Here is a 27,824-nt window from a genome sequence, read left to right as displayed (position 1 = left end):
CATCAACCCTGATTTCCAATTCAGAGAGGAGGAAGAACTGGCTTGTGGTTAAGAAATCCCTGGGATTCAGGATAGCTGGGTTCTGCCACTGTGTAACCCTGGGAAAGCTCCAGGGTCTTTCTGTGCCTCAGTTCCCCATCTGTGCAATGGAACGAACATTCCTCTGCCTAGTGGGGTGTTGTAAGGCTGTGGTGATGTGGGCATGTAGGTACCTAGCCAGAGGAATCATAAAGAATATACGTGCCATAGTTACAGCAGTGCAATCTCACTGAAATCAAGGGGCCCTGTTCTACCCTCAGTCACAACTAGGGTGACCAGATGTCCCGATTTTATAGCGACTGTCCCAATATTCAGGGCTTTTTCTTATATAGGGACTTATTAACCCCCACCCTCTGTCCTGATTTTTCACGCTTGCTATCTGGTCACCCTAGTCACAACCCTGCCCTGCCTCCGCTGCTTGTGGGTTTAATGCAAGTGCTGATTACATTCTGTTGAATGCTAGGATCTAGCAGTCAGATTGAGGGGTGCTGGGTCATTGACCACACAGCCACAAAAGAGGTCTGAGGAGGGGCGGCACACTCTACTGGCTGCTCCCAGCATGCCAGAGACAGGCTCCCCACTGTGCTGCTTCTGCTCCACTTGCTGATGTGACTTCAGTACTAGACACCCCCCAAGAAGCAATACTGTGCCTAGCCCCATACACAAGAGTCCAAGATGAGTGAAGACTCTTTGCACCCTCTGTTCACCTCAAGCTCCCACAATGGCCGAGGCACAATCTGGCCCTCTCTACAGATGCAGTTTGGGTGTGCTACGTCCATCTGCCAATGCAATTTTGCACCTTCCTGTGGAAGAGACTAAAAAACGACTAAAAAGCTAGTCTGTTGTTTCTGCTCTCGCAGCGTAAGTAGCCCGGGCTCAGCTTAAGCTTTTTATTCTGCAGTTCAGAGTTTAAAAGATTTATTTTTCCCCAGCCCCTCAAGGCATCTGTGCCTTGGAGGGGAAAAAAAGAACATAGACACTGAACTAGAAAAAAAATAAGGAACCCATTACAATTGTCTCTGTTAAAGGAGTCAAACAAAATTAATCAGCCAACATTAACCCTAAAATCAAATCTAAATATAATCCTAATACTCCTTCTCCCAACACCAAAATCCTGCGCAAGCAGATGTGTTGAGGGTCAACAGACTGGCTGGCAGATCAGAACCCTGCAGGACCAAGCACGAGAGCCCTCGCGGCAGATAAGCTCTCATCCTACACTCCCCTCTGAGATGGCTCTGAAAGGCAGGAATGGAGCTAGACATGGGAAAATCCTTCCCCCTCTGCCAGCTGACAGATCTCAAAGAATCGCATGGCTTGGCACAGCGCTTCTGTGGCTCCTGCATGGTTATTCAGGCTTCCAAGTAGGAAAAATGGAGCAATTACCAGACTGTGCTCCTTCTCTCCCTCCTCCCACAAACACCATCAATTGGCTTTGCAAACTCTTCTTTAACCCTGCACACGTTCTGCAACAAATGCACAGGAGCGGGGGGTGGCTAGTGGACAGAGCTGGGGCATGAATGAGAGAGCCCACCCAGCCTTTAGGAGAGTTGCTTAGCCTCTCTGTCCATTACAGTACCCACTGATGAACAGCCGGGCAGTGGAAACGGGGGGTTGATTCATTGTTTGTAAAGCACTGAGATCCTGGGGTGAAAGGTGCAGCAGGAATGGCGGAGCCAGCTGGTGTAAATCAGCACAGCTGAATGGATTAGGATTACTTTATGACCAACAATTTGGAAAAAAAAAGCTATTAGAAATGTATTTTTATCACATCAAAGACGGGTACTTCTCCACCTTCTATTAGCTACATTCTGGGGAGCAGAGGAATGGATTTAATAACCCAACCAGATCCCTTTCATCTGTGGTTTCTGTGAGGTAAATCCTGAGGGCCTCACTGAGTTTTTACTGACTCAGGGAAATTTCCCCTTGATTCCAACAGGACTTTTGCTCAATTAGGGTCCACAGGACTTAGCCCTGAGTAAAAAGAAGCAGGAATTTTGTACTTGGCCCTAGGATGTTTGGATTTTAAGGTTTTTCCCCCTACTATTTAACCAGTGGTCCTACATTTTTTATCTTATCTTACCATAGGGTTTCATACCACCACCCCTCACCACAGTATCTGAGTGGCTTCCACATAAAATCAACGGGGCTCCATGGACTCCCTGGCCCTTACCCCTTTTCAAGGTCAAAAGCGCTTGGGGTAGAGTTGGTTGTTCTAAGATTTTTCCCCAAGAAAGACAGGACAATACATGAAGGACAATCCCTTTACAGCACATCTTGGAACAACCAGAGTCTTTGAAGAAAGATAAGAAAAGATAAAGTTTATGACCAACATTGTCAAACTGAGGTGCCTAAAAGTAGCCACCTACATAAAAACAGCCTGGTTTTCACAGCTGCTAAGCACCCCCAGCAGCCACTAAAATTAATGAGACGTTGCAAGTACTCAGCACCCTCTGAAACTAGGTCACTTTTATTTAGTATCTAAATGTGGATTTCAAAGCATAACTTTAGGTGGCCATTTAAAAAGAAAAGGCCCTAAATTTGAAAACATTGGCCACAGGTAGCACATACGAGACTGACAGGTTCGTTAACAATAGGCTTGGAATATGGAGAGTTTGATCTCATGCTTTATTTCCCCTTCATAAATAGAATGTAATCTTCTTGATTCAGACCCCCTGGGTGGAGACCTGACATCCTGACCAATTAGCTCTCCTGATTAAGAGAAGAATCTGAGCTTTTCAAGCAACATGAAAAGACATAACACTATGCACAATATAGCACTGAAAACAAATGCAAGGACAACTAACAAGTGAGAATCCCTACATGTCATCCCCCTTTTTCCTTCTCCATAGACTTTATTTGGCAATAAGGAGAAAAGAGCAGAGGTCAAAATTTGATACCGAGTTCAATTCCACGTAACCCTAGGCACTGCCAGTATGCTGCCCACTAAGCATCATTTCCATACGGTCCCAACTTGGCAGCAGGTATTCCCATTCATTAATATTTAGCTAAACCAGTTCTGGGAACTGTACCAAAGCAGCAGCCCTCCTGACCAAAGGCCAACTCCTGTCCACCTTACTCATGTGAGCAGTGCCACTGAAAAAGGTAGAGATGGGTCTGGCCACATGAGTTATGTTATATCTGCAACTAAACCATGGGTTCCATCTGCTGAAGTCAAAGGGAACTTTGCCAATGAGCTCAACGGGGTGAGATTGCCAAAAGCACCTAAGTGAGTTGGGAGCACAATGATTGCCAATGTGATCTCTGTTTCTAACTCACTTAGGCACTTCTGAAGATTCCCCCATATACTCTATGAATGGATCCTGTATAGAGGGACTGTTGCAGGCTGCAGAGAAGCTTGGAGATCCATTTTCCCGCTTCTCAAGTAGGTCTGGCTGAAAAGTGCTGTTAACTCTCGCAAAGAGAAGTTGGAGGGAGAAGAACATTTGGAACTGTCATTTTGTGTCTCAATGCGAGGAACAATTTGTCAGCGCTGCAGAGCTGTCAGTCGCTGACATGATAAGGAATAACACCGAATGAGTAATGTTTCCTCCAACCCAGCTCCTTTAATTACAAGCCTCTCCCTTGCAGAAGAAAGACAGAAGATGCAGAAACACCAATTTCATGCACTTGTGCCTGAATAATGTCTCCATGCTGCCTTTTCCAGATGGCAACCTTTTCACTGGAGGAACTAATGATGTGGGCATATTTAGGGAAAAACCAATAACGGAGTCTTTAACCTTCAACAGCAAAAAGCATGTTGTACAAAATGTTCCTTGGGATACATTAACAAATATCAATTACATTGCTCACTGAGGTGTAATCAGCTGTAATAATCAAAATTAATTTTAAAAAATAATTAAACAGACCCCAGGGCAAATAGTCGGTGCTCTGGCAGCATGACATCACAGGCTACATGTGTACCTGGGAAGAAGTTGCTCGCTCTGTAACCAACAAAGAGATCTTAAGCAATGAGTAGGATGTTATTCAGAGAAACCTTGGTGAGTGCTGTGGTTATATGAGGGCCGCCATCTTGGCTGACACAGTGGGGACTGAACCGGGGACCCTACACAGATAAAAGCATGGGGTGGTGCAGCTTGACGTAAGGAGCCTGGCCAGGCACCCCAGCTGGGGCTGTAACAGAGCCATCTCCTCTGCCAATCAGCAAGGGAGGGTAGAGACCGGTAACACACTCACCAGTGGATTAAATCCAGGATCCTAGGGGCTGGAACGCATTGCCCAGGATACCCTCCTAATGCACTGCACCCTGCCCTGCAGCATCCTCCATCACTCTATGCCAGGGGCTATTTAAGAAGTGCTTGCTAACAGCCACTAACCTGTGCTCTTTACTGGTGATATGGACAAGTGTCCGCTAGGTGCTTGGAGGGAGCCATGACCCCATTATTGCTTCCCAGCCAGAGAGGATAGGAGTGCTCTGCTAACATGGTCCGATCCCAGCTAATCCAGACTCACTCCTCTTGGGCAGCTGTATGGACAGTCTGGCTGTCCTTGTCTTTCCCTGAAAACAGCTGTGGAGCTGGTGGGGTAGTGACATGCATCCCCTCTGGTCCCATGCCTGGTATACACACTCCTCCTCCCAGCCTGCCTAGTCCCCAAGGAGGGGCCTCCAGCGTGGGCAGAGGAGGAGAGGATAGTGCCATGGAGGCAGCTGATGGGGCCCCCTGTACCACGTCAAGAGAGATGGGGTCCACACAGTGATCTAAACCAGAAGTAGCAGCAACACCTGGGAATGCCTCACCCCTCTCGTCAGTGGGAGAGTGCGATGTTCTATTCTTATTTTCTGCAATTAGGCCTCCATGCAGCAAGGTGTGTAAGCACACACTTAACTTTAAACCCACTGGGACTAATCAAAGGTTTAAATTTAGGTGTGCAATTAAGCGTCTTGCTAAATGAGAGCCTTACTTGATTAAAAGCCTTTTAATAAAGAGATGTTACCAACAAACAAGATTGGAACCAAGCCTGAGATGAAAGGAGAGCCTAGAGGTCAACTACAAGACCTGGGCTTAAAGCTGGGTGAGGTTTTCTGGCCTCTTCTATGCAGGAGGTCAGACAAGATCATCATGTTGGTCATTTCTAGCCTGAACATCTATGAAAGGAAGCTTAATGCAGATGCCTATAATTACTACTATACTTATCCCTATAATTATATAATTACTAACGTGATTCTTATGAGAACACCCCAGGCAATCTTAGCTGATGCCTCCTGAACCCAGCCATCCATCCCCCTAAGCTTCCGAGTGTGTGATGTAGGCTAATAATAGGGAAATAGAAATTACCTCAGATTTGCACACTGTTTCCTTTATATTCTTGCCAGGCATCAACCTCATAGCCGAAGACAAGCTTTCGCTCCAGGAACTGGACTTGCTCTGGGACTGGGCTGGCATTGCTTTACTTTGGAGAGTCTTCTTCTCAGATGCTGTAGACCAGAAAATAAAATGCTTAGGAAGGAAAAGTGGACCCAGGTCTTGAGCATGAGTGGCAGGCTGGCATCTGCATGGGACATGACCCAGTATCATGGTGCAAACTCCACATGCTTTATCTCTGTGCTATCTCACTCACTCATCAGCATGTGCTTCTCAGGCCCTGTAGCCGATGGACCATGTACTACCTCAGACCACACGCTGTACAATTCTGTGGCCAAACATAGTTGCAACCAGCTTCTACTACAAAGCCCTATTTTAGTATCTCCATAAGCTTGGTTAGGGTAAGCCCCACCTCATCCCCACCAACCCACCTGTACTACTTTATTTCTAACAAAACTAATGGGGTCCAATGTACCCCAGGCGTAAACTCATTGACCTCAAGAGAAGACACTGGAGGCAAATTAACCCAACATCTCCAAGTGTCGCCCTCTGCAGAGATGGGAAGCACCATCAGGAAAACCCTTACAAGAGCTTCTCAGGCTTTTCAAATACTGAAGCGAATGTCAGGAATCACGGGGTCATTCATCTGCAGAGAAGCTCACTCTGCTTATCTCCAAATGTCTGTGGGTGAGATTTGTATGGGGCTCTACTCAGCCCTTACTCAGGTTATATTCAGTCTGGTACTTATTCCTGGGGATGTAAGATCCCCTGGAGATGGGAAGCAATGGTGGCTTTGTGCCTTTGGGATTGTGGGCTGCTTCAGGGGGCCAAAATGGCCCCTGGCATAAATTAGAGCAGCCCTGGGGGTGCTCTAATGCACAGCAGCTTCCCAACCGCTGCTCTTCAATCTGGAGTAGCTCAGAATCACTGCAGTGGTATATGCTGCCCTGGCATGGCCATTTCTGAGGAGCCCTATGCTGTGTGGTTGCACTAGGGGAATCCTCTTCCAACTCCTTGTGGCACCAAGCCAATGCCTGTACATCACCAGAGCAGTGTAAAGGGGATGCATGTGGGACAGAATCCCTCCTTCTAACTCTGGAGTTGGACTGAGAAAACACAGAGTGAGGACCCAAGGTATCTGGCCTATGATGTGCAATGGGAGACTATAACTGAGGCGTCAGCATCCTTCCATTAATCGGGATGCTTCCTGCAATGCCTTTGCTCACTGAGGTAAGTGCTCCATTAAAGAACAGAGACCTATGAAGTGCTGCCAAGCCTTCGTCATCGTCTCTTCCCACAGAGGAGTGATCTCGGCTATCTTCACTTCCTTCTCTCTGTCTCCCGGCTTCACAGAGAGATCTATCTTGTAGGTGTCCTCCAGGGCCTGCCGCCTCTGCGAAATGAGCTGCTTCCAGGTGACTTCGACTGTTTTCAGAATCTCTTGCTGAACTAGAAACCAAAGAGTTGTCAATGAGGAATGACCTTCTGTTTGAGAATGTGAAGTCAGCAGCGTAGGAGCCAAAAGTGCCTCTCTGTTATACTGGTGCCAATCTGAAGTGACTCTATTGAAGCCACTGGAGTTACTCTAGATTATCACCATTTTGTGCACTATCTAAAAAGGCCTCTTAGCGTCACTACCAACTCCCTTGTGGAAAATCAATAGGACCTTTCTTCCTCCATATCCAACCCCCAAAATACCAGTGGGAGTAACAGCTGATTCGATCATGCATTGCTCTGGATAAGCACCTAATCAGCTGTCTGTGGACACTTAACATTTGAAATATAAGGTTTAAAGCATGTATAGGACATTTTTTAATCCTTGAGACAGCGTCAATAGAAATCCTGGCAGGATGTGAGCCACACATCAGGGACTGTAAAACTGTTGTGGCCATTGTGACTGGATATTCTACATGGAGATGCAGAGCTATTTTGCTGACTCACTCTGGAAACCAGACCAATTGGATCACAGCAGGAGTATAAAAAATTGAGCCTCTCTCTAAGGCAAAGGAGAACTCAGGGGAGGGTTAAATAGTTCAGTTGGGAAAAATCCTAGAAATAGCCAGCTCTAAAGGAAAGTCAGGCTAGGATTTATGTTCGTGGTTATCTAAAAATAACAGGATACCTCAAAAGGGTGTGTGTGGGGGGGTATACTTTTGGACAATAACCTCTGATGTGAGTGCTCTGTGGAGAGCAGAGATAGCTTACACCACCTTAAAGAGAAGCGGAGTCAGTGAGCTAAAATAACCCCTTGTGAAATTTCCTCATATTTAACAAGTGTTAGACCAAGGTAGAAATTGCTGAGTGTCCTGCTCTCCCAGTTGGCTGGGCTGCCAGACTGCTGGTGCCACAAATGCTGTCACTTTGCAGGAACAATGGCAACTGACAGCGGGAGGCTCAGAAATGTCAATTTTAATTAAAAGCTTCATTTCCCAGCACAGGCCCTTTCTCGCCCCTGTGCTGGGAGAGGGGCAACTCGCCGTGGGAGGCTCCAGGGGCTGCTGTGCTGAGCAGAACGAGAGTGGCAGCTCTCTCAGAACAGGGAGCCTTTTAAAGTAAAGTAAATTGCACAGAAAAGCTGCTTCAAATCCCCAGTTCAGCGCAGCAGCCCATGGAGCAGAGTCACTCCTCTCCCAGCACCGGGGTAGGGGGAAGGAGCTGCGCTGGGAAATGAAGCTTTTAATTATAATTGGTATATCTGAGCCTCCTGCTGTCAGCTGCCATTGTTCCTGCAAAGTGAAAGCATTTGTGGCACCACCAATCCTCACAGGGGTTTGTGTACTATAGAAGGCTTACTGTACCCATTTCACAGATGGGGAAACTGAGGCACTGTAAGACTGCCCAGCATCACAGCAGATCTCAGGATCAGAACTGGAACTAGGACTGTGGAGATACTAACTCCTACTATCATTCTCTGACCACCACATCACAGTTCCCTCTGGTCTCTGAGGTAGCTGTTACACAGCAAAATATCGTCTTATTTCCATTGTTGTATGCAGTGTTGCTGTAGCTGTGCTGATCCCAAGGTATTAGAGAGACACCTTGTCTTTCCTATTTCCAAGCACTCGTCAAAGTTGCTTGAAAGGTCCCTTTAGACCCACTCCTTGTCGTGCTCCTCTGGGGACAGTGAATTCCTTGGGTCATACATTACCATCGCCCGCAGCAGCGTGACTGTCCCCTCTTCCCTTCTCCTCTTCACTTGGGGCCAGGAAAATTTGGCGATAGGAAGCTAGTGTTGGTTTTGCATCCACGCCAAACCCTTCTGGATAGCTGGAGCAAACAGAACAACAGGCAGCATGAGAAACCCAGACCTTTTCAGCATCCCATCAATGTGAAGAAAACGAACACTGCACACTCCAGGGATTTCCACCTAACCTCTTATGTTTTATTTACTCAAAAGCCAATATTCCCCACCCTCTATACCTACAATAATCAGAGCCCACAGCATTTTTCATTTGTAGTTCTCAAAGTACTTTAAAAAGGAGGTCAGTAACATTAGTCTCATTTTACAGATGGGGAAACTGAGGCACACAGAGGCACAGTGATTGGACCAACATCACCTAGCATGCCAATGGCTAAGCTGGGAATAGAGCCCAGATCTCCAAAGTCCCAGTCCAGTGCTCTACCCATTAGGCCACATTGCCTCCCCTCCTGTACTTAAGGTAGGAGGCAAAATCACTACAGAGCCACAATTGAGCTTCTGATGACTGATAAAGGCCCAATAGTGTTTGCCGCCATCACACTGATGGCTCTCTCTTGCGAGCTATATACCCCTTTCCCCCACCCTTCATCTGTTCTGTCTATTTACACTGTCAGCTCTTCGCGGCAGGGACTGTCTAATGCTCTGTGTCTGTACAGCACCTAGCATAATGGGTCCCTGCTCTTGGTTGATCCATAGCAAAGGCCTAGTAAACGTGGCTGACAATAGTAATGATGGTGCTACCACCAAAAGCGTTGAGACCCGTAACAAACAAGCCTTTGGGTTCAAAAAAGAACTAGATAAGTCCATGGAGGATAGGTCCATCAATGGCTATTAGCCAGGATGGGCAGGGATGGTGTCCCTAGCTTCTGTTTGCCAGAAGCTGGGAATGGGCAACAGGGGATGGATCACTTGATGATTACCTGTCCTGTTCATTCCCTCTGGGGCACCTGGCATTGGCCACCATTGGAAGACCGGATACTGGGCTAGATGGACCTTTGGTTTGACCCAGTATGACTGTTCTTATGTTCTTAAACCTTTTTTTGGAGTGAGTTTACCACAGTATGGGGTAGCAGGAGGCAGGAAATTCAGAGGTAAGGTGACAGTTAAAAGAAATCCAACCATGGTAAGGTAAGAAATGGACAGCATATGAACAATCTTAACTCTGCCCTGTAGTGATGCCATAAACAGAAGAATAATGGGGAAAAAATCTGATCCATGTCTAAAGATCAGTTTAATTTAATGTGGGTCCACAAACACTACAATGCCCTAATCATAGTGGTATGTTATTGGATGGCGTCACTACAGGGCAGAGTTAAGTCTGTTATGGAACTGTGACAAAGTTCTTCCTCTACCTTGGTGGGTCTTGCGCTTATTGGTGGATTTTCTCACCTTGGAGCTTCACGGCAGCCCTCAGCTTGGCCGTTTTTCTGAACCCACAGTCCAGGTCGACTCCTCCTGTGTCTGATCAGGAGTTGGGAGGTTTGAGGGGAACCCGGGCCCGCCCTCTACTCCGGGTTCCAGCCCAGAGCCCTGTGGAATGCAGCTGTCTAGAGTGCCTCCTGGAACAGCTGTGCAACAGCTACAACTCCCTGGGCTACTTCCCCACGGCCTCCTCCCAACACCTTCTTTATCCTCACCATAGGACCTTCCTCCTGGTGTCTGATAATGCTTGTACACCTCAGTCCTCCAACAGTCCGCGTTCTCACTCTCAGCTCCTAGTGCCTCTTGCTCCCAGCTCCTCACACGCACACCACAAACTGAAGTGAGCTCCTTTTTAAAACCCAGGTGCCCTGATTAGCCTGCCTTAATTGATTCTAGCAGCTTCTTGATTGGCTGCAGGTGTTCTAATCAGCCTGTCTGTCTTAATTGTCTCCAGAAGGTTCCTGATTGTTCTGGAACCTTCCCTGTTACCTTACCCAGGGAAAAGGGACCTACTTAACCTGGGGCTAATATATCTGCCTTCTATTACTCTCCTGTAGCCATCTGGCCCGACCCTGTCACAGTACCTTACGTGGGCATTTCTTACACTTAAAAGTAATCCAAAGATGCAAAGGTAACAGTAACCCCAAATTTCCTTGGTTTGTCGTGCCTGGTTTTAGGATAATTGCAGTGTTGTTATCATGTTTTTTACCTTTATGTTACTGCTACATACTCTCAACCTTAACCGTTTTTGTCTAGGAATTATTAAATTGGAATAAGAACAAAAACAGATCTGAAAAAGCCATGTGGAAAAGTGGCCCACCTCAAATGTTCTATTGTTTCACTGGATTCAGTTTAGCTAGGATACATTAAATGGATTCCTAAACCTCTACAGAGCACAGAAAGTAACTAGTTCTAGCACCATTCTGATGAATAAAGAAATGCCAAGCACTTGCTTCTTTTGCCAAAAAGACTCTAAAGTTACTCTGCAACTAAAGTTAGTAAAAATTCCTTGGGTATATCACCTGTGAGAAAAGTCAACATGCTGGAGGGGGGGATCCTAGCACTGCTGAAGTCATCAGCAAAACTCCCTTTGATTTCAACAGAGTCAGGACTTCATCCCCGGTGTCCAAGAAGCAGTAATAATAGCAATGAACTCAGAGATGCTTCAAAAGACTCATGCATTGGCTTTCTTTGCTTTAAATCTAGCAGCACAGGAACTGCCATGCTGGAGCAGAATGGTCCATCTGAGTCCTCAGTCTCCAAAATTAACCAGTAACAGATACTCCCAGAGAACGGCCACCTAAATGCACATGTAATGCATCTGAACAGTAGTATTATATCATGAGGAGAAACGATTTCCAGACTCCCATCTGGTGAGGAGCTGGTAGGTCAATCCCAATAAAATCAACCCAAGCTCATGCAACTGCAGCTGTTTTTCTCATCAGCAGAGGCCGATCGTAATCTGACCATTGCTGGGAATGCACAGCAGATGCATAAAAATGCTCATAAAAATCCAATTCACAGTAGCAGTTAAAGAATCTGTTATACAGTCTACAGGGTAGTCCCTGTTTGCCCTCAGGAGCTTTCACTGATTTCTCAGCTTGTTTTGCCTACTAAATAATTTGCTTCAATATTATCCTGCAGCAGTGAGCAACTCATGTTCACAGTATATTGGGGGTGGGGGGGAGTATTTCTTTTCATCCGGCTGTTGGTGTGGTGCCTTTAAATTCCATCCACCCCTCCTGAGGCCCCCTTCTGTGTGCAGAATTCTTGAGGATGCAACCACTGCAGTATTCTGCTTTTCTGCAGTTCACAAGAAGCACCGTGATCTAATGGTCAGAGCGAGGGATGAGTCAGGACAACGTATGACTGTATGACCTGGAGCAAATCACTTTACATCTCTGTGCAGATTCCTCACCTGTCACATGGAGTGGCAATGCATTGTCACCACTGTAAATGTGCTTTGAGATGCTCAGGGGTAGGGTGCTGTAGTAGTGCCAAGTTTTACAGTGTACAGAAATTAAAGAGGAGCCCTGTTTAATTTCTCTGTTATTCCTAGAATTCCTTCTTTTTGTTCTGCGGGGACAGACACAGCCTTGCCTGTCTCCTTTACAGAGATCATACTCAGTAATGATTCCCGCCCCCCCACCTTCATTTTTGCTTTCTGGAGAATTTCATGTAGCAGCAGAAAACCCCAGAATCCAAGCACAAGACATAATAATCAGGGACGAACAAAGCATTTGGATGAAATAGGAACCAGCCATGACTTTTCCCAGATACAAGTGACATCCACACATGCTCTTTTGTGTTGTTGTCGTCGTCAACAGAAGGTTCAGAAATGATCTGCTTTTCATTTGCACGTTTCTCTCTGCTAGCTATGAGCCTACCCCAATTACCTCTGAAGTGGCCTCGAATCTGAATGTTGTAGCTGGCCCCTACGCATATTCCCCCCCAAAGCTGTTCATTAGCTTATAGTGAAAGTTGCTACCCATGTTACAAAAGAAGACATGCTGTTACCAGAAACACCCAAACAGTGAACACTGCGGAAATCACACACAACGATTACACCAACAATGCCTACTGCTAGTTTTCTGCACACCAGAGAAAAATCCTCACAGATCAGCTCCCAATGAACCTGATCTGCCCTGTGACAAAACATTTCCTGACAACATCAAAACGCGCACCAACACTAGTCAGCCATCCCATAACCTTCTCACACAGAGTCTGATCCTGCACCCATTGAAACCAATGACAAGACTCCCAGTGAATTCAATGGGCGCAGGACCATGCCCACAAAAAAAACATCCCTAGGTTTGGAGGGATATTTGAAGTCTAGAGACATACTATCAGACTGGGCCCAGGTCTAGTCTCTGTCATTGCATGTTCTGGCCTCAGCTGGAAGGGGCAGTGCCAACGCACCCATAGGAAAGCTTATTCTTGTGAGATACCTAGACCAAGTTCTGAGCCATCAGAGTTTTTAGACGGGTCAGATAAAATTCAGATCCGTTGGGTGTTTTTCTGGAGGTTTACCCAATCACTTTTCAAAATAACAAATGGAAATCAAGAGTTCCATTGCTAATACCCGATGCTTCTCATTATACATACTATTGTATATATTTTTTAGACAACACCTTAGCAATATAACTGGTAGAAGTTGTTCCATCGAATTGTGTTTTTTTGTTTTGTTTTGTTTTGTTTTTTTACAGGAAAACAGTTTTTTGACTACACAGAATTTTTCACAAAAACATGCCATTTTCAACTGAACACTTTCAGGTTCTCATAAAAATATTGACATTTTTAAATATTTTTTCGTCTTGTTGAAACTGAAATTAAGAAATGCGTTTTATGTTTTTGTCAAAAGCTTTCATGAGGGAAAAAAAACCCATGTTCCCATGCAACTGAATTTAGTAATCTTAATGGGAGCAAATCAGTAAGGACCCGTGGGCCCATGCAAGCAATTACACATGTAGCACCAGACTATTAGATTGGGCCAGTAATTTGTTAGGATGTAGTACATCCTAAATCCCAGATCCTGCAAGGCACTGAGTGCTCTCAACTTCCACAGTTCAGAACGTTTGGCACCATGACCTTGAAAGAGCATGTGAAATCTTTCCTATTCTGTGTGCACCGCCCACTGCAATAAACATCAGGAGAGAAAGTTAATCAGAAGTCACACCGAGCGCAGTGCATGTACCTCCCAGAGCTCAGCTGACACAGACAGTGCATAAGGCAGATGGTGAAACTAATATTTGAGTTGTAAGTTGCAAAGATGATGTCCCATTGCTCCTGCAGGGTGTGGAGGGTGTTCCGGAGACTCAGCTGTTCAGGCAGTGATTGCTGCGGCCTGGACAGACAATACAGGATGGCTCGGTTTAAACTGCTGTACAGGGTGCTGATGACAGTTTCCTTTTGGGAAAAGGTGTTCTCCATGACCTGTTAAAACACAGCAAAGCATGATCTGGCACTTGGCTGGTACAAGACCCTCTTCCCCTCCACTTCACCTCTCCCACTTGGGCTTCTGTACGCTCATTCCACCCTGATGTCCCCTATGATCTATGGGACAAAACCATTCCACCACTGAAGTCCCTGGGAGTTACAACAGGGATAAATCTGGCCCTGTTAAAGAGAGGAAGCCTTTAAACACTGACACTTTCATTGTCTCCCAAGGTGACTATTTGTCTTTGTGGAGGGAAGGAGGGTCTTGAACAGTGGAATTTTCAAAAGCACCTAAGTGACTCAGGAGCAAAATTCCCAGGGTCCTTCAATGGGACTTGTGCTCCTCAGGCACTCCTGAAAATTGCACCCACTATTCATTGATTCATAGGCAACAATCAGAGGTGAATCAAAGTGTGTCTAAGCTGTTGCAGGTAACAACTTGTCCCAGCTCCCTTGGCACTTAAGTTACCCCAGTGCAGATATTCTCAGAGGTAGGCTCGGACCCAGTTACCACCATGTAACTTACTCTCCCATGCATATTAATTCTTGTTTAGTTTGAGGACCAAGTTCAGCCTGGTCCTTACACAGATGCACAGTGAGGCAGGGGGCACAGGAGCCTTTCCCTTTGTGCAGCCCACATAACATCCAGGCAGGCTTGCAGCCCCGGCACTCTGAGGAAACACAGTTCCCTCCTTATTCCTTTGGATCTTGAAGCAGCCCACAAGGGGCAGGTAGGAGGCCGTTTCCTGATGCACCAGTGGTGTTAACCCAAAGGGCATGCCGATTTCATCCACCTGCTCCATCCTATTATATATTTGTTGCTGCTATTTTGGCACTGTGCAAGAGACAGAAAAACAGTCTCTTCTAGTTTGCCAAAACTTTCCACTGCAGAGCAACAGTAACTAGCTGTGTCATACACAGTACAACTTCAAAGCACCTTAACCTTTTGGTGTGCGTGGCTGGGGATTTCCTGACTGAACAGCCTACCAGGAGAGCTGGGGAGCGAGGGATCAGTGTCAAAGAGAAAACAAGGATCTCAAGGAAGAGAAGTGAAATCCCAGCTGAAATAGGATCAATGAATCCTCAGGCTGTCTTGGGATAGATTTTCCGAAGCCATCAGCACCCACAGTAAGGGCCAGATTGTCAATAGAAGCTCAGCTTGTCGGGCACTGAGCACTTTGGAAAAATCTGTGGTTAAATAGCAGCTAGGCTCTTTGGAAATCTGGCTGAGCCCTGGAAAATCTTGCTCATATTGGCTGGATTTTAAATGCCAAGTATGATGCATAAATAATTTTTTTTTAAGTCCACTCCTGGTCCATTCCTTATACTTTCAAAAAAGAGACACGGACAAGTATTGGTTTACCATTGACTCTTCTTTACTTGTAACACAGTCTTAGAAAGTTAACAATAAAATGTTTGTGCCCAGCAATTTTGTTTCCTCATTTATCAAACTTAATTTGCCTTCACTGCAGGGAATGGCAGGGGGTGGGGGCAGATTGCCACACCTGAGCCATTCTTTTCAGATGACAAATCATAGAATCATAGAATATCAGGGTTGGAAGGGACCTCAGGAGGTCATCTAGTCCAACCCCCTGCTCAAAGCAGGACCAATCCCCAATCAAATCATCCCAGCCAGGGCTTTGTCAAGCCTGACCTTAAAAACTTCTAAGGAAGGAGATTCTACCACCTCCCTAGGTAACGCATTCCAGTGTTTCACCACCCTCCTAGTGAAAAAGTTTTTCCTAATATCCAACCTAAACCTCCCCCACTGCAACTTGAAACCTGAAGAATCTGAAGAACTGTCCCAGATTGAGGTGTCAATAGAGGTGGGTTTAGAACAAACTAATTAATTAAACAACAATATGTTCCCAGGACCAGATGGGATTCACCCACAAGTTTTGAAGGAACTCAGATATGACATTGCAGAACTACTAACTGTGGTTGTAACCTGTCACTTTCATCAGCTTCTGTACCAAATGACTGGAGGGTAGCTAATCTGACACCAATTTTTAAAAAGGGCTTCAGAGGTGATCCTGGCAATTACAGGCAGGGAAGCCTGACTTTAGGACCAGACAAATTGGTTGAACTCTAGTGAAGAACAAAACGATCAGACACATAGATAAACACGATACATCAGGGAAGAGTCAACACAGCTTTTGTAAAGGGAAGTCATGGTTCACCAATCTATTAGCTTATTTGAGCGTGTCGACAAGCAGGTGGACAAGGGTGTACTTGGACTTTCTGAAAGCCTTTGACAAGGTCCCTCACCAAAGGCTCTTCAGCAAACAGTCATGGGATAAGAGGGAAGGTCCTCTCCTGGATCAGTAACCGGTTCAAAGATAGGATCAAAGAGTAGGAATAAATGGCCAGTTTTCACAATGGAGAGGAGTAAATAGTGCAAGGCCCCAAGGATCTATACTGGGACCTGTGCTGTTCAACATATTCAGAAATGATCTGCAAATGGGGGTAAACAGTGAGGTGGCAAAATTTGCATATGATACAAAATTACTCATGATAGTCAAGTCCAAAGTTGACTGTGGACTGTGGCGTTGCAAAGGGATTTCACAAAACTGGGTGACCGGGAAACAAAATGGCAGATGAAATTCATTGTTGATAATGCAAAGTAATGCACATTGGAAAAAAAACAATCCAAACTACACATACAAAATGATGAGGGCTAAATTAGCTGTTATTGTGTGGGTGTTTTCAGAAGACTATCCACAATGTTCAGCGACAGTCAAAAAAAGCTAACGGAAATGTTAGGAACCATTCAGGATAGACAAAACAGAAAATATCATAATGCCGCTACATAAATCCACAATATGCCTACACCTTGAATACTGTGTGCAGTTCTGGTTGTCCCATTAAAAAAAAAGGGTATATTAGAGTTGGAAATGGTGCAAAGAAGGGCAACCAAAACGATTAGGGGTATGGAACAGCTTCCATATGAGGCGTGATTAAAAAGACTGGGACTGGTCAGCTTAGAAAAGAGAAAAGGAAGGTGGGAAGATGATAGAAGTCTATACAAACCACAAATGGTGTGGAGAAAGTGAATAGGAAGGTGTCATTTACTCCTTCTCATAAAGCAAGAACTAGGGGTCACCTGATGAAATTAATAGGCAGCAGGTTTAAAACAAACAAAAGGAAGTACTGCTTCACACAACGCCCAGTCAACTTGTGGGACTTGTTGCCAGCAGATGTTGTGAAGGCCAAAAGTATACCTGGTTTCAAAAAAGAACTAGATAAGTTCATGGAGGATGGATCCATCAATGGCTATTAGCCAAGATGGTCAGGGACGCAACCCCATGCTCTGGGTGTCCCTAAGCCTCTGACTGCCAGATGCTGGGACTGGATGACAGGGGATGGATCACTAGAAGTTGCCTCTTCCATTCATTCCCTCGGAAGCATTTGGTACCAGCAACTGCTGGAGGGCAGGATACTGCCCTAGATGGACCATTGGTCTGATTCAGTATGGCCGTTCTTAGGTTCTTTATATCTCAGGGAGCTGAAATCAACAGGGCAGCTGCCTTTTGCCCCTTGGAGGCCATCAGGGATGTGCTTGGTAGGTCCCAATTGCAGCAGAGCAGCAGGAGATGGTCAAGTGGTTAGGGTGTTAGCCTAGTACTCAGGAGAGCCAGGTTTAATTCTTGGCTCTGCCACAGACTTGCTCTGTAACCTTAGACAAGTCACTTAAGGTATGTCCACACTAGGAGCTGGAGGTGTAACTTCCAGCTTGAGCAGGTATCCTCACACTAGCTCTGATCAAGCTACTGCATTAAAAATAGAGCACAGCTGTAGCAACAGGAAGGGCTAGCTTCCCGAAGTGCTTGCCCAGTGTCTCAGCCAGGTATATCGGTGGGGGACTAGCCCCGGCCATGGCCACACTCTACTTTAGCACACTAGCTCAATCAGAGCTAGTGCGAGTATGTCTCCTTGAGCTGGGAGTCACATCCCCAGCTCCAAATGCAGACATACCCTCCGTCTCTCCATGCCTTGGTTCCATCTGTACGATGGGGATAAAAGCACTGTCCTGTTATGGACCGGGATATAGGCTGTCTTGCCTAGTGGTCAGAGCAGGAGTCAGGCCTAGGGGGCAGAGCAGGGATCCAGGGTGAGGAACAAAGCCAAGGGTCAGCACCAGAGTCAGCTGCCAGTTACCCGAGCCAGGGGCCGAGCCAGAGTCAGAACCAATAATTGAAGCTAAGGGCCAGAACCGAAGTCAGATACCAAGTGCCAGAGCCAAGGGTCAAGCCAGAGTCAGAAGTTGGAGGCCAGTGTTGGAGCCAGGACTGGTCACTGATGATTGAAGGGGAGGTGTAAGAGCAGGAACTTGAGGAGAGGGAAGGATCAAGCATGAAGCAGGAACACAGTGGGAACAGGAGCAGAGCAGGAGGCAGGCACAAGCAGGGTCCAATGCAGTCACAACAGGGAACCATCTTGCTGCTCAGACAAACTTCCTGTGCCTCCTCCTGGCTTAAATAGCATAGTTGGACCAATCGATGGAGCCAGGAGATCCTCCAATCAGAGCTCCCGTGGGGGGGTGCCTTGGCTGGGGCTAAAGCACAACTAGCTTCTCAGCCCAGCAGGTTTCAGCAGGCATTGAGCAGAGGCCAGGATGCAGCAGCGGTCTCAGGGGGTCTTAGGCCTCCGTTCAAGACCAAGGATGTTGCATCTCTGACCTCACATTAGAGAGGATGAGCTACTCAGATACTAGAGTAAGGGAAGCCAGATAATTATTGAAGATAGATTCTCATGTTGTATGGCTCTGAAGTTCTTAGGCTGTAAGCTCTTTCCGGCAGTGACTGCGTGTCTATACAGCAGCTAGTGCTGTGGGACCCTGGTCCATATCTGGAGCTCTGTGGTGGCACAGCAACACAAATGATCATAATAAAAAGGGGACCATTCGTTGATTTTTTTTTTAAATTGCTCAGTGATGAAGGGTTGGATTTTTGTAAAGATATTGTGAAACCTGAGGGTGAAAAAGTGAGATGGTGTGGTACTCGGGGCAGGAACTGTGGTTGTCCGGGTGTGTCTGCACCGTGGGACTCTGATCCTTGACTGAGGCCAGTGCAATACAAGCAATGAGGATGAGAAGCCAGTGGATCATGCCCTTTGTGTTGTGAACTCCCAGATCTCAGAGTTAGCATGACATAAGAAACATCAAAATACATCAACAGCAGCAGAAGGAACCCCAGTGTCCCACTCACCACCATGATCTGCTTGGTAACAAAGAGCAGGATTTGCTTAGGGTCAGCAGCAAACATTCCACTGTAAAGCTTCTCCACCAGCTTCTGAGTAAAATAGGAAACGTTCACCACAGACATAGGCACAGCCACTTCCGCCCCGCCATGAGGGTCACTGTCGCCTGCAGGGAATACAACAGGGGGACAGCGCTGTCAGATGCTGGAGCATAAGCCATGTTACCATCGTGCTGTCCCATCTCAGGCGGGGATCTTGGGGGACTCAGACAGGAGACCCCCAAGAACAATGCAGGTGCTGCAGCAATGAACGTTATTGGCTTAGTAGTGGCATAATTCCATTGGCCAATTTGGAATCCATCCCACGGTGGACTGCTCCCCACTACCATGCCGAGACACAAGAGGGACAGCTAGTAAGTCACCCACTCCACTTCCTGAAGTGCTTTAGGTTTTTCTTAAAGGTTTCCCACTGAAGTAGTGCCCAGGTGCAAGCCCACTCAGGTCTCATCTGAGATCACAGCCACAGCTGTTATGCCTGTAGGCAGGTAATAGCACAGCCAGCTAAGTCCTATTTTGGTTGCGCTAGATTCCATGCTTCAGCTCCATTCTCACTAAGTCTGCTTTAATAACAGCAGCAACCCCTAGAGCTTTTCAAAGGAGGGCCAGAATCATTACTCTCATTTTAGAGATGGGGAAATCAAGGCACAGAGTCAACCACTAGGCCAGTAGCCAAGGCAGGAATAGAACCCAAGTCTCTTGGGTCCTAGTCAGGGGCTCTGTCCATTAGACCCACCCTGCCTCCCCTATGGAGTCTTTGCTCTCAATGCCAGATTTTTAATCTTTCTTATATCAGAGGACACTAGGTGGAGAAGCTTGCCAGTCACATGGCAGGACTGCAGTACTTTCAATGCACTTGCTCTTGGGAGCATTTGAATGCCCCATGCAGCCTACAATGCTAAGATACCAGACCGATATTTCAGCTGGCGTTTCTAAATCTCTTAAGAGAACACAGTCAGATACCCCAACCTAAAAACTATCTAGCTGAAGATCTGAAGCTCATCACTCACCTCTCGGTCTGGAGGAGCCAGTTTTCCCACCCCCTTGGCTGATGATGTGGAAGATATCCATAGTAGAACGCAAGACTTCTGTCTGGAAATGTCTATTCTGCTCCCTGGTGGAGTTTTCTGCAGAAGCCTGCACAACCACAGCACGAAACCATCAGCACAGTGCTAACACAACAAAGGGCACAAACGCTGACCACCTCACTCAGCCTTTACTCATGCAAAGTCCACTGACATCAATGGAGATATGACAATATACACAGCTGAGGATCTGCCTCAGCTGAGTAAGGATTGCAGGGTATGATCCAATATATCCAGGATGGTTTGGGTTGAGCTTAAGGGCCCACTATAATCTGGGATGGTTTAGGACCAGGTTTTGGCCCAGTATAATCTCAGATAGTTTTAGTGCAGGGTAGAGGCCCAGGATAATGTGGGATGGCTTGTGTGCAAGCCCAGAACAACGTGGGATGATTTGGGTTCAGGGATGTAAGGTTTGGTAGGACTTGAACCCAGACCCACAGGGCTACCCCTAACCAACATCCCCACACTGCAACAGCCATAACCCAGCCACACCCTTTGTACCACAATCCACAAAGGTTTGATCCCAGGGGAACATTCTGCCTCAAGGGATCTGACGACAATGGTTTTAGCAATCCCTGATTGGCTCTTGGTCCCTATATCAGCCCATGAGGCCTAGCAGGAAGGGTCCAGGCAACAACACAGATCCCTAGCTAGCTGCTGCGACCACCCTGTTTCTCTGTTACTGAACTCCCGGTATTGACCTTGGTGCTGATTTGGATTCAGGCTCCTGACTGATCCCTGGAATCCCAATACAGACCCCAATACCTGGTATTGAGCCTTGGCCTGATTCCTGACTCTGACCCTTGGCTTACCTCCTGAATCTGACTCCAACTCCGGATTGACTCTCACCTTGACTCTTGACCCTGATACTGGCTCTGACTCCGGCTTCAGTTCCAGGATCCCAAGCTCCTGTCACTAGTCCTGCCTGCCTTCACCCAGGAGCCTGACAGGGGTATAACTCCAGATGTCTTTGGTCCAAATGCCAGTTTCTGATCTCCTGGAGCACCCCTCTTAGGGAGGTGGGAACTGGTATAGAGAAAACAAGGGCAGTCGCCTCAGCCAACCCTTAACCTCATTCTACAACCAAACCTTCACGGAGGCTCTGATAAAGCTTGATGCATTTCTGCCACGCCCTTTGCACTCCTGAGACTAAAGGGATCCCAGCACCATGAGAAAGGCCATCCTCACAGAGAGCAGCAGCAGGACTCCCAGCGACCTCCCAAGAGAACCGGTTCTCTGGAGATTTTCACAGCCCTTTTGGCAGGCTCAGGAGATTTGGATAGCCTGGAGAAGCGTTCCTGCTTTTGACAGCTTCTCTGGACTGAACCCCAACTACTTTTTAAGCCTTCAGAGATTTCCCCCTCACTCGTCTCTTCTGAGTGGATCGGACTCACAGAAAATGGAAGCCACAATCAAGAGCTGAGGTTCAGTTCTACTTGTCTTAAAACCAGTGACTGGCCTGAACCAAAACCCCAGATCTAGACACACCTGCACTTGGGCTATTCAAAATCTAAACCTGGATACTAAATTTGCAACTACTCCCTTCTTTATAGTGGGTCGATTCAAGAACCCCTGCTTTGGAGTGTGTGCAACCTGAGTCCAGACTCAACTGGTGCAGGAGCCATCCATCCATCTGTGCTTAGAAGGGGGTTTATTTTTTTTTTTTGTCCATTGAAAATAAATGATTTTTTAAGTAAATCAGCACACAAGACAGCCCCATATGGGATCTCACGGCATTAACAGAATCCATGGGCTGCCTTAGAATGTCATGTACACATTATAAACGGACAGGGAAAGATTTTTTACTGGCCAAGATCTAACTCCAGCATAATACATTTCTCCAATGCAAGTTACTATTGTTGCTGTATACAGGTAGCATCCTGCCTTGGGTTATATGAATGCATGCAGCACAGGGGAATCTCTTCCCTACAGGGCAGTTAGGCTTTCAATTCTAGCTGGTTATCCTGAATAACATAACTGGAGGTACCCCATATCCCAGCAGTGTGGTCTGGCCTCAGGCCCTCTTGATCACATGGTGCTTGCTAGGAGGAACTGCTACCCCTTCTCAGAGTAGAGCTGCTCAGAATTTTTTTTTTGTCAAAACAGTTTTTTTGATGAAAAATCATGTTTTTGTCGGAATCTAAGCGGTTTGAAAAACATGCTGATTTCAATGAATTCTCACTGAAAAAAGGAACAAAGCATTTTGATAATGTCGAAGTGGAAGATTCTGACATTTTTCAGAACAGAACGTTTTGATTTTGTCGTGTCAAAACCAGCCTTCGAAGTCAAATTCGTTGTTTTAATTTATTCTTTTTAAGTTCACAAAGGTCAAACCCGGAACAAAACGTTTCCATTGACCCGAAACAAACTTTTCTAAAAATTTTGTTTTGTGGGAAATTTCAACATTTTTTTTTGTTCTTTCAGAAAAGGAAAGTTTTGGAAATTGTGGAATATCTCGCAAAATAAAAAATCTGGTACCCGCCCAGCTCTATCCTGGAGAACTTGAAAGGAGTAGGTGGGGTGCAGACCCTTCTGAGTCCCTACATCACTGCAGGATGCCTCCTGTGTCATCCCCCCTCCCCGACTCCCAATGCAGAGTAGCGAGGGTGGGAGTCTACGGCGATGAGACCTCAAGAAGTAGCTCGAACGGGTGCCCCTGTTTGTGCGCAGGGATGCTGGCCAGACTCTCCATCAGCAGGATGCGCAGGAAGTCCCACACTTGCTTCTTGGCAGGGTGCTGGGGCAGTGGGGCGACCAGGGGATCGGGACAGCTGTTTGCTTCAGCGGCAGCTGGACCGTTGAGGGGCGACAGGCCTTCAAAGCCTCCCTGAGTAAAGACAGCAGAGACAATGGCACTCAGGGGAGCTTATTTTACCAGCATTGCTTTCTCCCCACAACTGAGCACAGCTGCTACAGAGAGCAAAGGGGAGGCAATGCAATATGGCCATAAAAACTGAGAGCCAGGACTCCTGGATTCTATACCTGCCTGTGTCACACTGAGTATGCCTACCCAGCAGCCGGGTGGATGTTTCCCAGCACGGGCAGATGTACGTGCGTTAGCTCCGCTCAAGCAAGTGCCCCAAAAATAGCAGCGCAGCTGCCATGGCATGGGCGCAACTTGGGCTAGCTGTCTGAGAGCGTATCCAGGAGGTTGGGCAGGACTGTTCTCAGATGGCCAGCCCGAGCTGCCACAGCCACGCTGATACTTTTAGCAGAGCTAGTGCATGTCTTCTACCTGTGCTGGGAATGACACCTCCAAGCTGCTGCGTAGACATACCCACAATCATTCTGACTATGCACAAGTCATTTCACTTCTCAGTGCCTCAGTTTCCTCAGCTGTCAAATGGGGCTAATATTAACACCAAGATGGGTTTAGTGATGCCTAATACACATACCAGTGCCCCAAGGGTGCCAAATAACGATAATAGTAGCAAAGCTGAAAGATGCACTCAGATTGAAGGGGCTGCAGTATGTGTGAAGCATTGTTAACCCCTCGGCCGACTTGTTTTAAAATCAGGAATCGGGGAATCAGCTGGCAGCTGAGTGGGGTTTGGTGAGTGCAGTGGGGCTGGTGCGGCTGCTGGGGTAGGGAAGCAAGGGAGAAGCAACGTCCCCAGTGGGTGAGGGGCGAGCAGCTGGCTGAGGGAAATGAGTGCTACATACTCTGGTGAAGGGGTCACACTCAGAGGGGTGGTTCTTTAGTAGGGAGGATGGCAGCGCACAGGGATGGCCCCAGCCCCACAAGGAGCATTGGGATTAAAGAGTTTGGCTGCATCACACCTGGAGCCGAGCCACCCATTAGTTATCACTGACCAGTGATCCAGGCCATGGCTAAGAGGAAGGAGACAGGGAAGGGTGAAGACACCCAGCAGGGAACAATGGATTCAATACATTGGCCCCTACATTTAGGTTCCACAAAGGCTGACAGCTTGAGGGGCACGGACCATGGGATAGATCCCACAGCTCTGACTGGGTACGACTCACAACAACATCAACAGGGGCTCGGTTGGACTACCAGGGCAAAGGTGTCAGCGTCTGGCTCAATCACAGCCATCCAAGCTGGTTCACACTTACCTGGGGCGCCCCCACATGGAAGACGACAGTGGCTAAGGTTTGCAGGAAGTCTGAGCAGCACCACACTGGGTCCTGGGGGTAGCTGTGATAGATGAGACACAGGAACTGCATGACGTTCCCAGGATAGGCCACCTCCCAGGAGCCCTCTGTACCTGCAAAGGGCTGAACACCGACAGGTGCGTCTCGTCAGGGCAGCGCTTCACTTGCACGCGTGCTGAGCTAGCACACCTTGCCTTGTTCTTCTCAGCAGTCCCCAAAGATCTGAGTGGCCTCGGCTTGGCCAGATCTGGAGAAGTCACGAATGGATTGCTCCAAGGGCCACAGGGAGCAGCTGCTTAGATCCACACGTTCCTCTCCTGAGCCTGAACACAGCTCTAACCACAAAGCTGGGGCTTTCTCCACTCAGAATGGGCAGGGGCTGGGGCCCAGAAGCGCATTAGGAGGGGCCAGGATCCAGTCCCCAACTCTCAGATCCTGGTCATAAGCGCAGACAGGGTCTCTCTGAAGCCCCCTCCTCCCAGCAATGATAAAATGGCCGGGTCAGTAGCTGGCAGCCATCAGCTCCCTGCCCACCACTGTGCTGTCACCCCTTAGGGAGGGAATGGGCTGCCTCAAGCAGAACTCTCCTCCACTCCCTCTGCGGGCCTGCGCGCACACAGCCGGCTGCTCACCTTGTTCACTGTGGCCTTAACCATCTCTAGCAGCAGGGCCACTGCCTCTATGCACAGCCCAGCTTTAAGGACGTCCTCTGTTTGGTGGTTCTGCAGGAGCCACTGCAGCATGGAGTCCAGATCTGCCTGAAGGAAGGGAGAGACGTTCGAGGAGGAGGCTGCTCACAGGGGCACGGCTTCACCCTTCACTGCTTTCGGAGCAGTCTAGAGCGATGGGTGAAACCTCCAGGAGGTTCCTGTTCTTTCCACGTCCAGCCGCATCAGGCACAAGGACAGTAGAACCTCAGAGTTACGCATACTTCAGGAATGGAGGTTGTCCATAACTCTGAAATGGTCCATAACTACGAACAAGACGTTACAGACTTCAGCCAGGGGGAAGTTGGGGCTGCAGCTGCAGGGCTGGAGGATGGGGCTTCTGACCCTACGGGCCATCAGGGCTCCCAGAGGGGGGCTCAGGGCTTCTGCCCCGTGGGAGCACCAGGGCTCAGGGGTTTAGACCTGGGGGGAATGCTGGGACTTGGGGTTTCAGCACCGCAGCTCCATTCTGGCTTCAGGCCTGAAGGGGGCGCCAGTTATCAGGGCTTCAGCCCCGCAGCTCCACTCCCAGTTTCAGCCAGGGGGGAGCACCAGGGCTCGGGGCTTTAGCTACGGGGGAGCGCTGGGGCTGAAACCGGCACTCGCCCCGTAGCTAAAGCCCTGATCCCTGGCACCCCCTGGGGGGCTGAAACCAAAACCAGAGCCGTGGGTCTGAAGCCCCGATCCTCAGTCGTCCCCCCACCCCTGGCTGAAACTGAGAGCAGAGCTCCCGGCGCTCCCCTCTGGTCTAAAGCCCTGAGCCTTGGTGCTCACGAAGATCGGAAGCCCTGAGCCCCCCCCCGTCCGCCGGGAGCCCTGACCCACACACCCTGCGGCTGCAGCCCCAGTTCCCCAGGTGCTGCAGCCCCAAGGCAGTACAGTATTTGCTTTTTGGGGGGGGGGTCTGCATTGCTGCCTGATCAAGGACTTCCGGGTCCACATGGTGTTCAGTTGACTGGTAAGTCTGTAACTCTGGTGTTCGTATCTTTGAGGTTCTACTGTAGCTCCAACCACCACAAGCGTTGTGTTGTCCAGGGCAGACGTTGCTGGGCTGCCTCTCCCTTTGGAGCCATTACAGAGAAGCAGCTTAGGAATCCTAGGGAGCACAGCAGGGTCACCTAGCCAAGGTGCAAACTCTCATTCACCCCCCAAACCGGCCTTTGTGGGGGCCTTACCTTGGACGCTTCTGGTGGGTCACACTGTGGGGTTCCCAGGAATAGCCCAGAGACCAGCAGGTAGATCTCAGGAAGGTGAATGTGATTAATCAGACATACTTGTAGCACCGTGAGTCCGAAAACTAGGTAGGGGCCATAATCAGGCATTGGGGGCCCTCTTTTCAAATTGCCTAGAAGCAAAGGAAGAAAACATGCTTTGACCTGCTCAGTTTCCATCCTGCATTAGGTGCAGTGGAGAGGGATGGCTGACTGACAACGACCGGCAGTTCTCTGGGGCCCAAACCATCCTGCCTTCCTACTGGCAACAACCCCAGCCGTTAGAAGAATTTCTCTGACATTAACAAAATAGAAAACCACCCTCCACTCTCATTCGCATGGTGTGACGTTCTCCTTGTGCACTCCCCAATCTCACCTGGGGGAGTGAGCAGAACAGGGTTGCAGCAAATCTCAGAGGGACTAGAAGGTGGTGACTGAACAACTCACAGATGTACAGACCAGTTAGCCTGACCTCCTGCACAGACCAGACCACACAATCTCCTCACCCAGTGATTTCTGGCCTGGAATCCCCAGCCTTCAGTATGATGGAGAAGGTATCTCCCAGCCCGGCAGTAAGAGATCATCCTGCTGCTTGGACCATACTAAGCTCACATCGAAGTCAATGGGAGATTTGCTATTTTATGCAACTGGACTGGTAGCCCTAGCCGATTGCTTCTGCACCAGAGTCAACATAGTTTTCATGAAACTCTCCCTGGAAGAGGCTATTTTGGGAGCGAGTCTCATATCTGGGACGTACCCATTAGGATATCCAGCCCCGTGGAGCTGTTTTCTACCCAGCGCCCGGCCACCACTCCCTCCTTGAATTTGCTCAGTAGTGTGGGATTGTGGAGGAAGTGCAGCAGCAACTTGACCCCTATCACAACGGTGCTTGGGTGCAGATGGCTTTGTGTGAACATGAGGAACCAATCAGGCCCCAGCGCCAGGAACGTCTCCTCTTGAGCCCTGGGAGAAACACAGCATGAGAAGTAAACACGTTAAAGACACTGGGGAAGATTTGATCTAGGAGCCTACTTCACAATGGAGAGTTTATTCTCCGAAATCACTTAGGCCCTTACTCTGAAGAGTATTTAGGTGCCTAACTCCCAGACCTTTGAGGATCTGGGCAACTGACTTAGGCCCCTAAGTCACTTACGCTCTGGATATCATGCCCACAATCTGGTGCTAAGGAGATTCATTAGCTTGTTTGTCCACATAGTTTGAGCCATCTGATCCCTATCAAACCCAATTTAATTTATTCCCAGACAAACTACATCAAGATGGAGTCACAGTTAAGGTTAACATCTCCGTAATTTAGGGTAAAACACAGGACAGGGATGTTGTAATTATCCCAACCCAAGCATTATAAACCTAGAACATTCAAAATTAAGGTTTAAACTTGAAAGAAATTCCAATATGCTAATGTATGCAAATGCACACTTAAGGCACCCAAGCAAACTTAACTCTGCCCTGTAGTGATGCAATAACTGTGTGATTAGGATTAAGACATTGTAGTATTTGTAATCTCAGTTAGATGAA

At 47.8% G+C, this 27,824-nt stretch overlaps 1 protein-coding gene across 1 annotated transcript in view; it reads right to left on the bottom strand.

The window, feature by feature from the left end:
• WDFY4 (WDFY family member 4) overlaps window positions 1-27,824 on the bottom strand; it is a 228,012-nt gene that overhangs the window by 108,817 nt on the left and 91,371 nt on the right. The window contains exons 29-39 of the mRNA XM_074959629.1: window positions 27,046-27,251; window positions 26,253-26,422; window positions 25,003-25,128; window positions 24,332-24,493; window positions 22,887-23,084; window positions 20,183-20,309; window positions 19,125-19,282; window positions 13,676-13,914; window positions 8,509-8,627; window positions 6,618-6,809; window positions 5,334-5,473 (exon numbers count right to left, since the gene is read on the bottom strand). Of these exons, the coding sequence (XP_074815730.1) occupies window positions 5,334-5,473; window positions 6,618-6,809; window positions 8,509-8,627; window positions 13,676-13,914; window positions 19,125-19,282; window positions 20,183-20,309; window positions 22,887-23,084; window positions 24,332-24,493; window positions 25,003-25,128; window positions 26,253-26,422; window positions 27,046-27,251 (1,837 nt within the window). The remainder of the gene's footprint in view (window positions 1-5,333; window positions 5,474-6,617; window positions 6,810-8,508; window positions 8,628-13,675; window positions 13,915-19,124; window positions 19,283-20,182; window positions 20,310-22,886; window positions 23,085-24,331; window positions 24,494-25,002; window positions 25,129-26,252; window positions 26,423-27,045; window positions 27,252-27,824) is intronic.

The sequence above is a fragment of the Natator depressus genome, chromosome 7, assembly GCF_965152275.1.
Source record: "Natator depressus isolate rNatDep1 chromosome 7, rNatDep2.hap1, whole genome shotgun sequence".
Lineage (NCBI taxonomy): Eukaryota > Metazoa > Chordata > Testudines > Cheloniidae > Natator > Natator depressus.
This window is presented reverse-complemented; position numbering and strand designations above follow the sequence as displayed.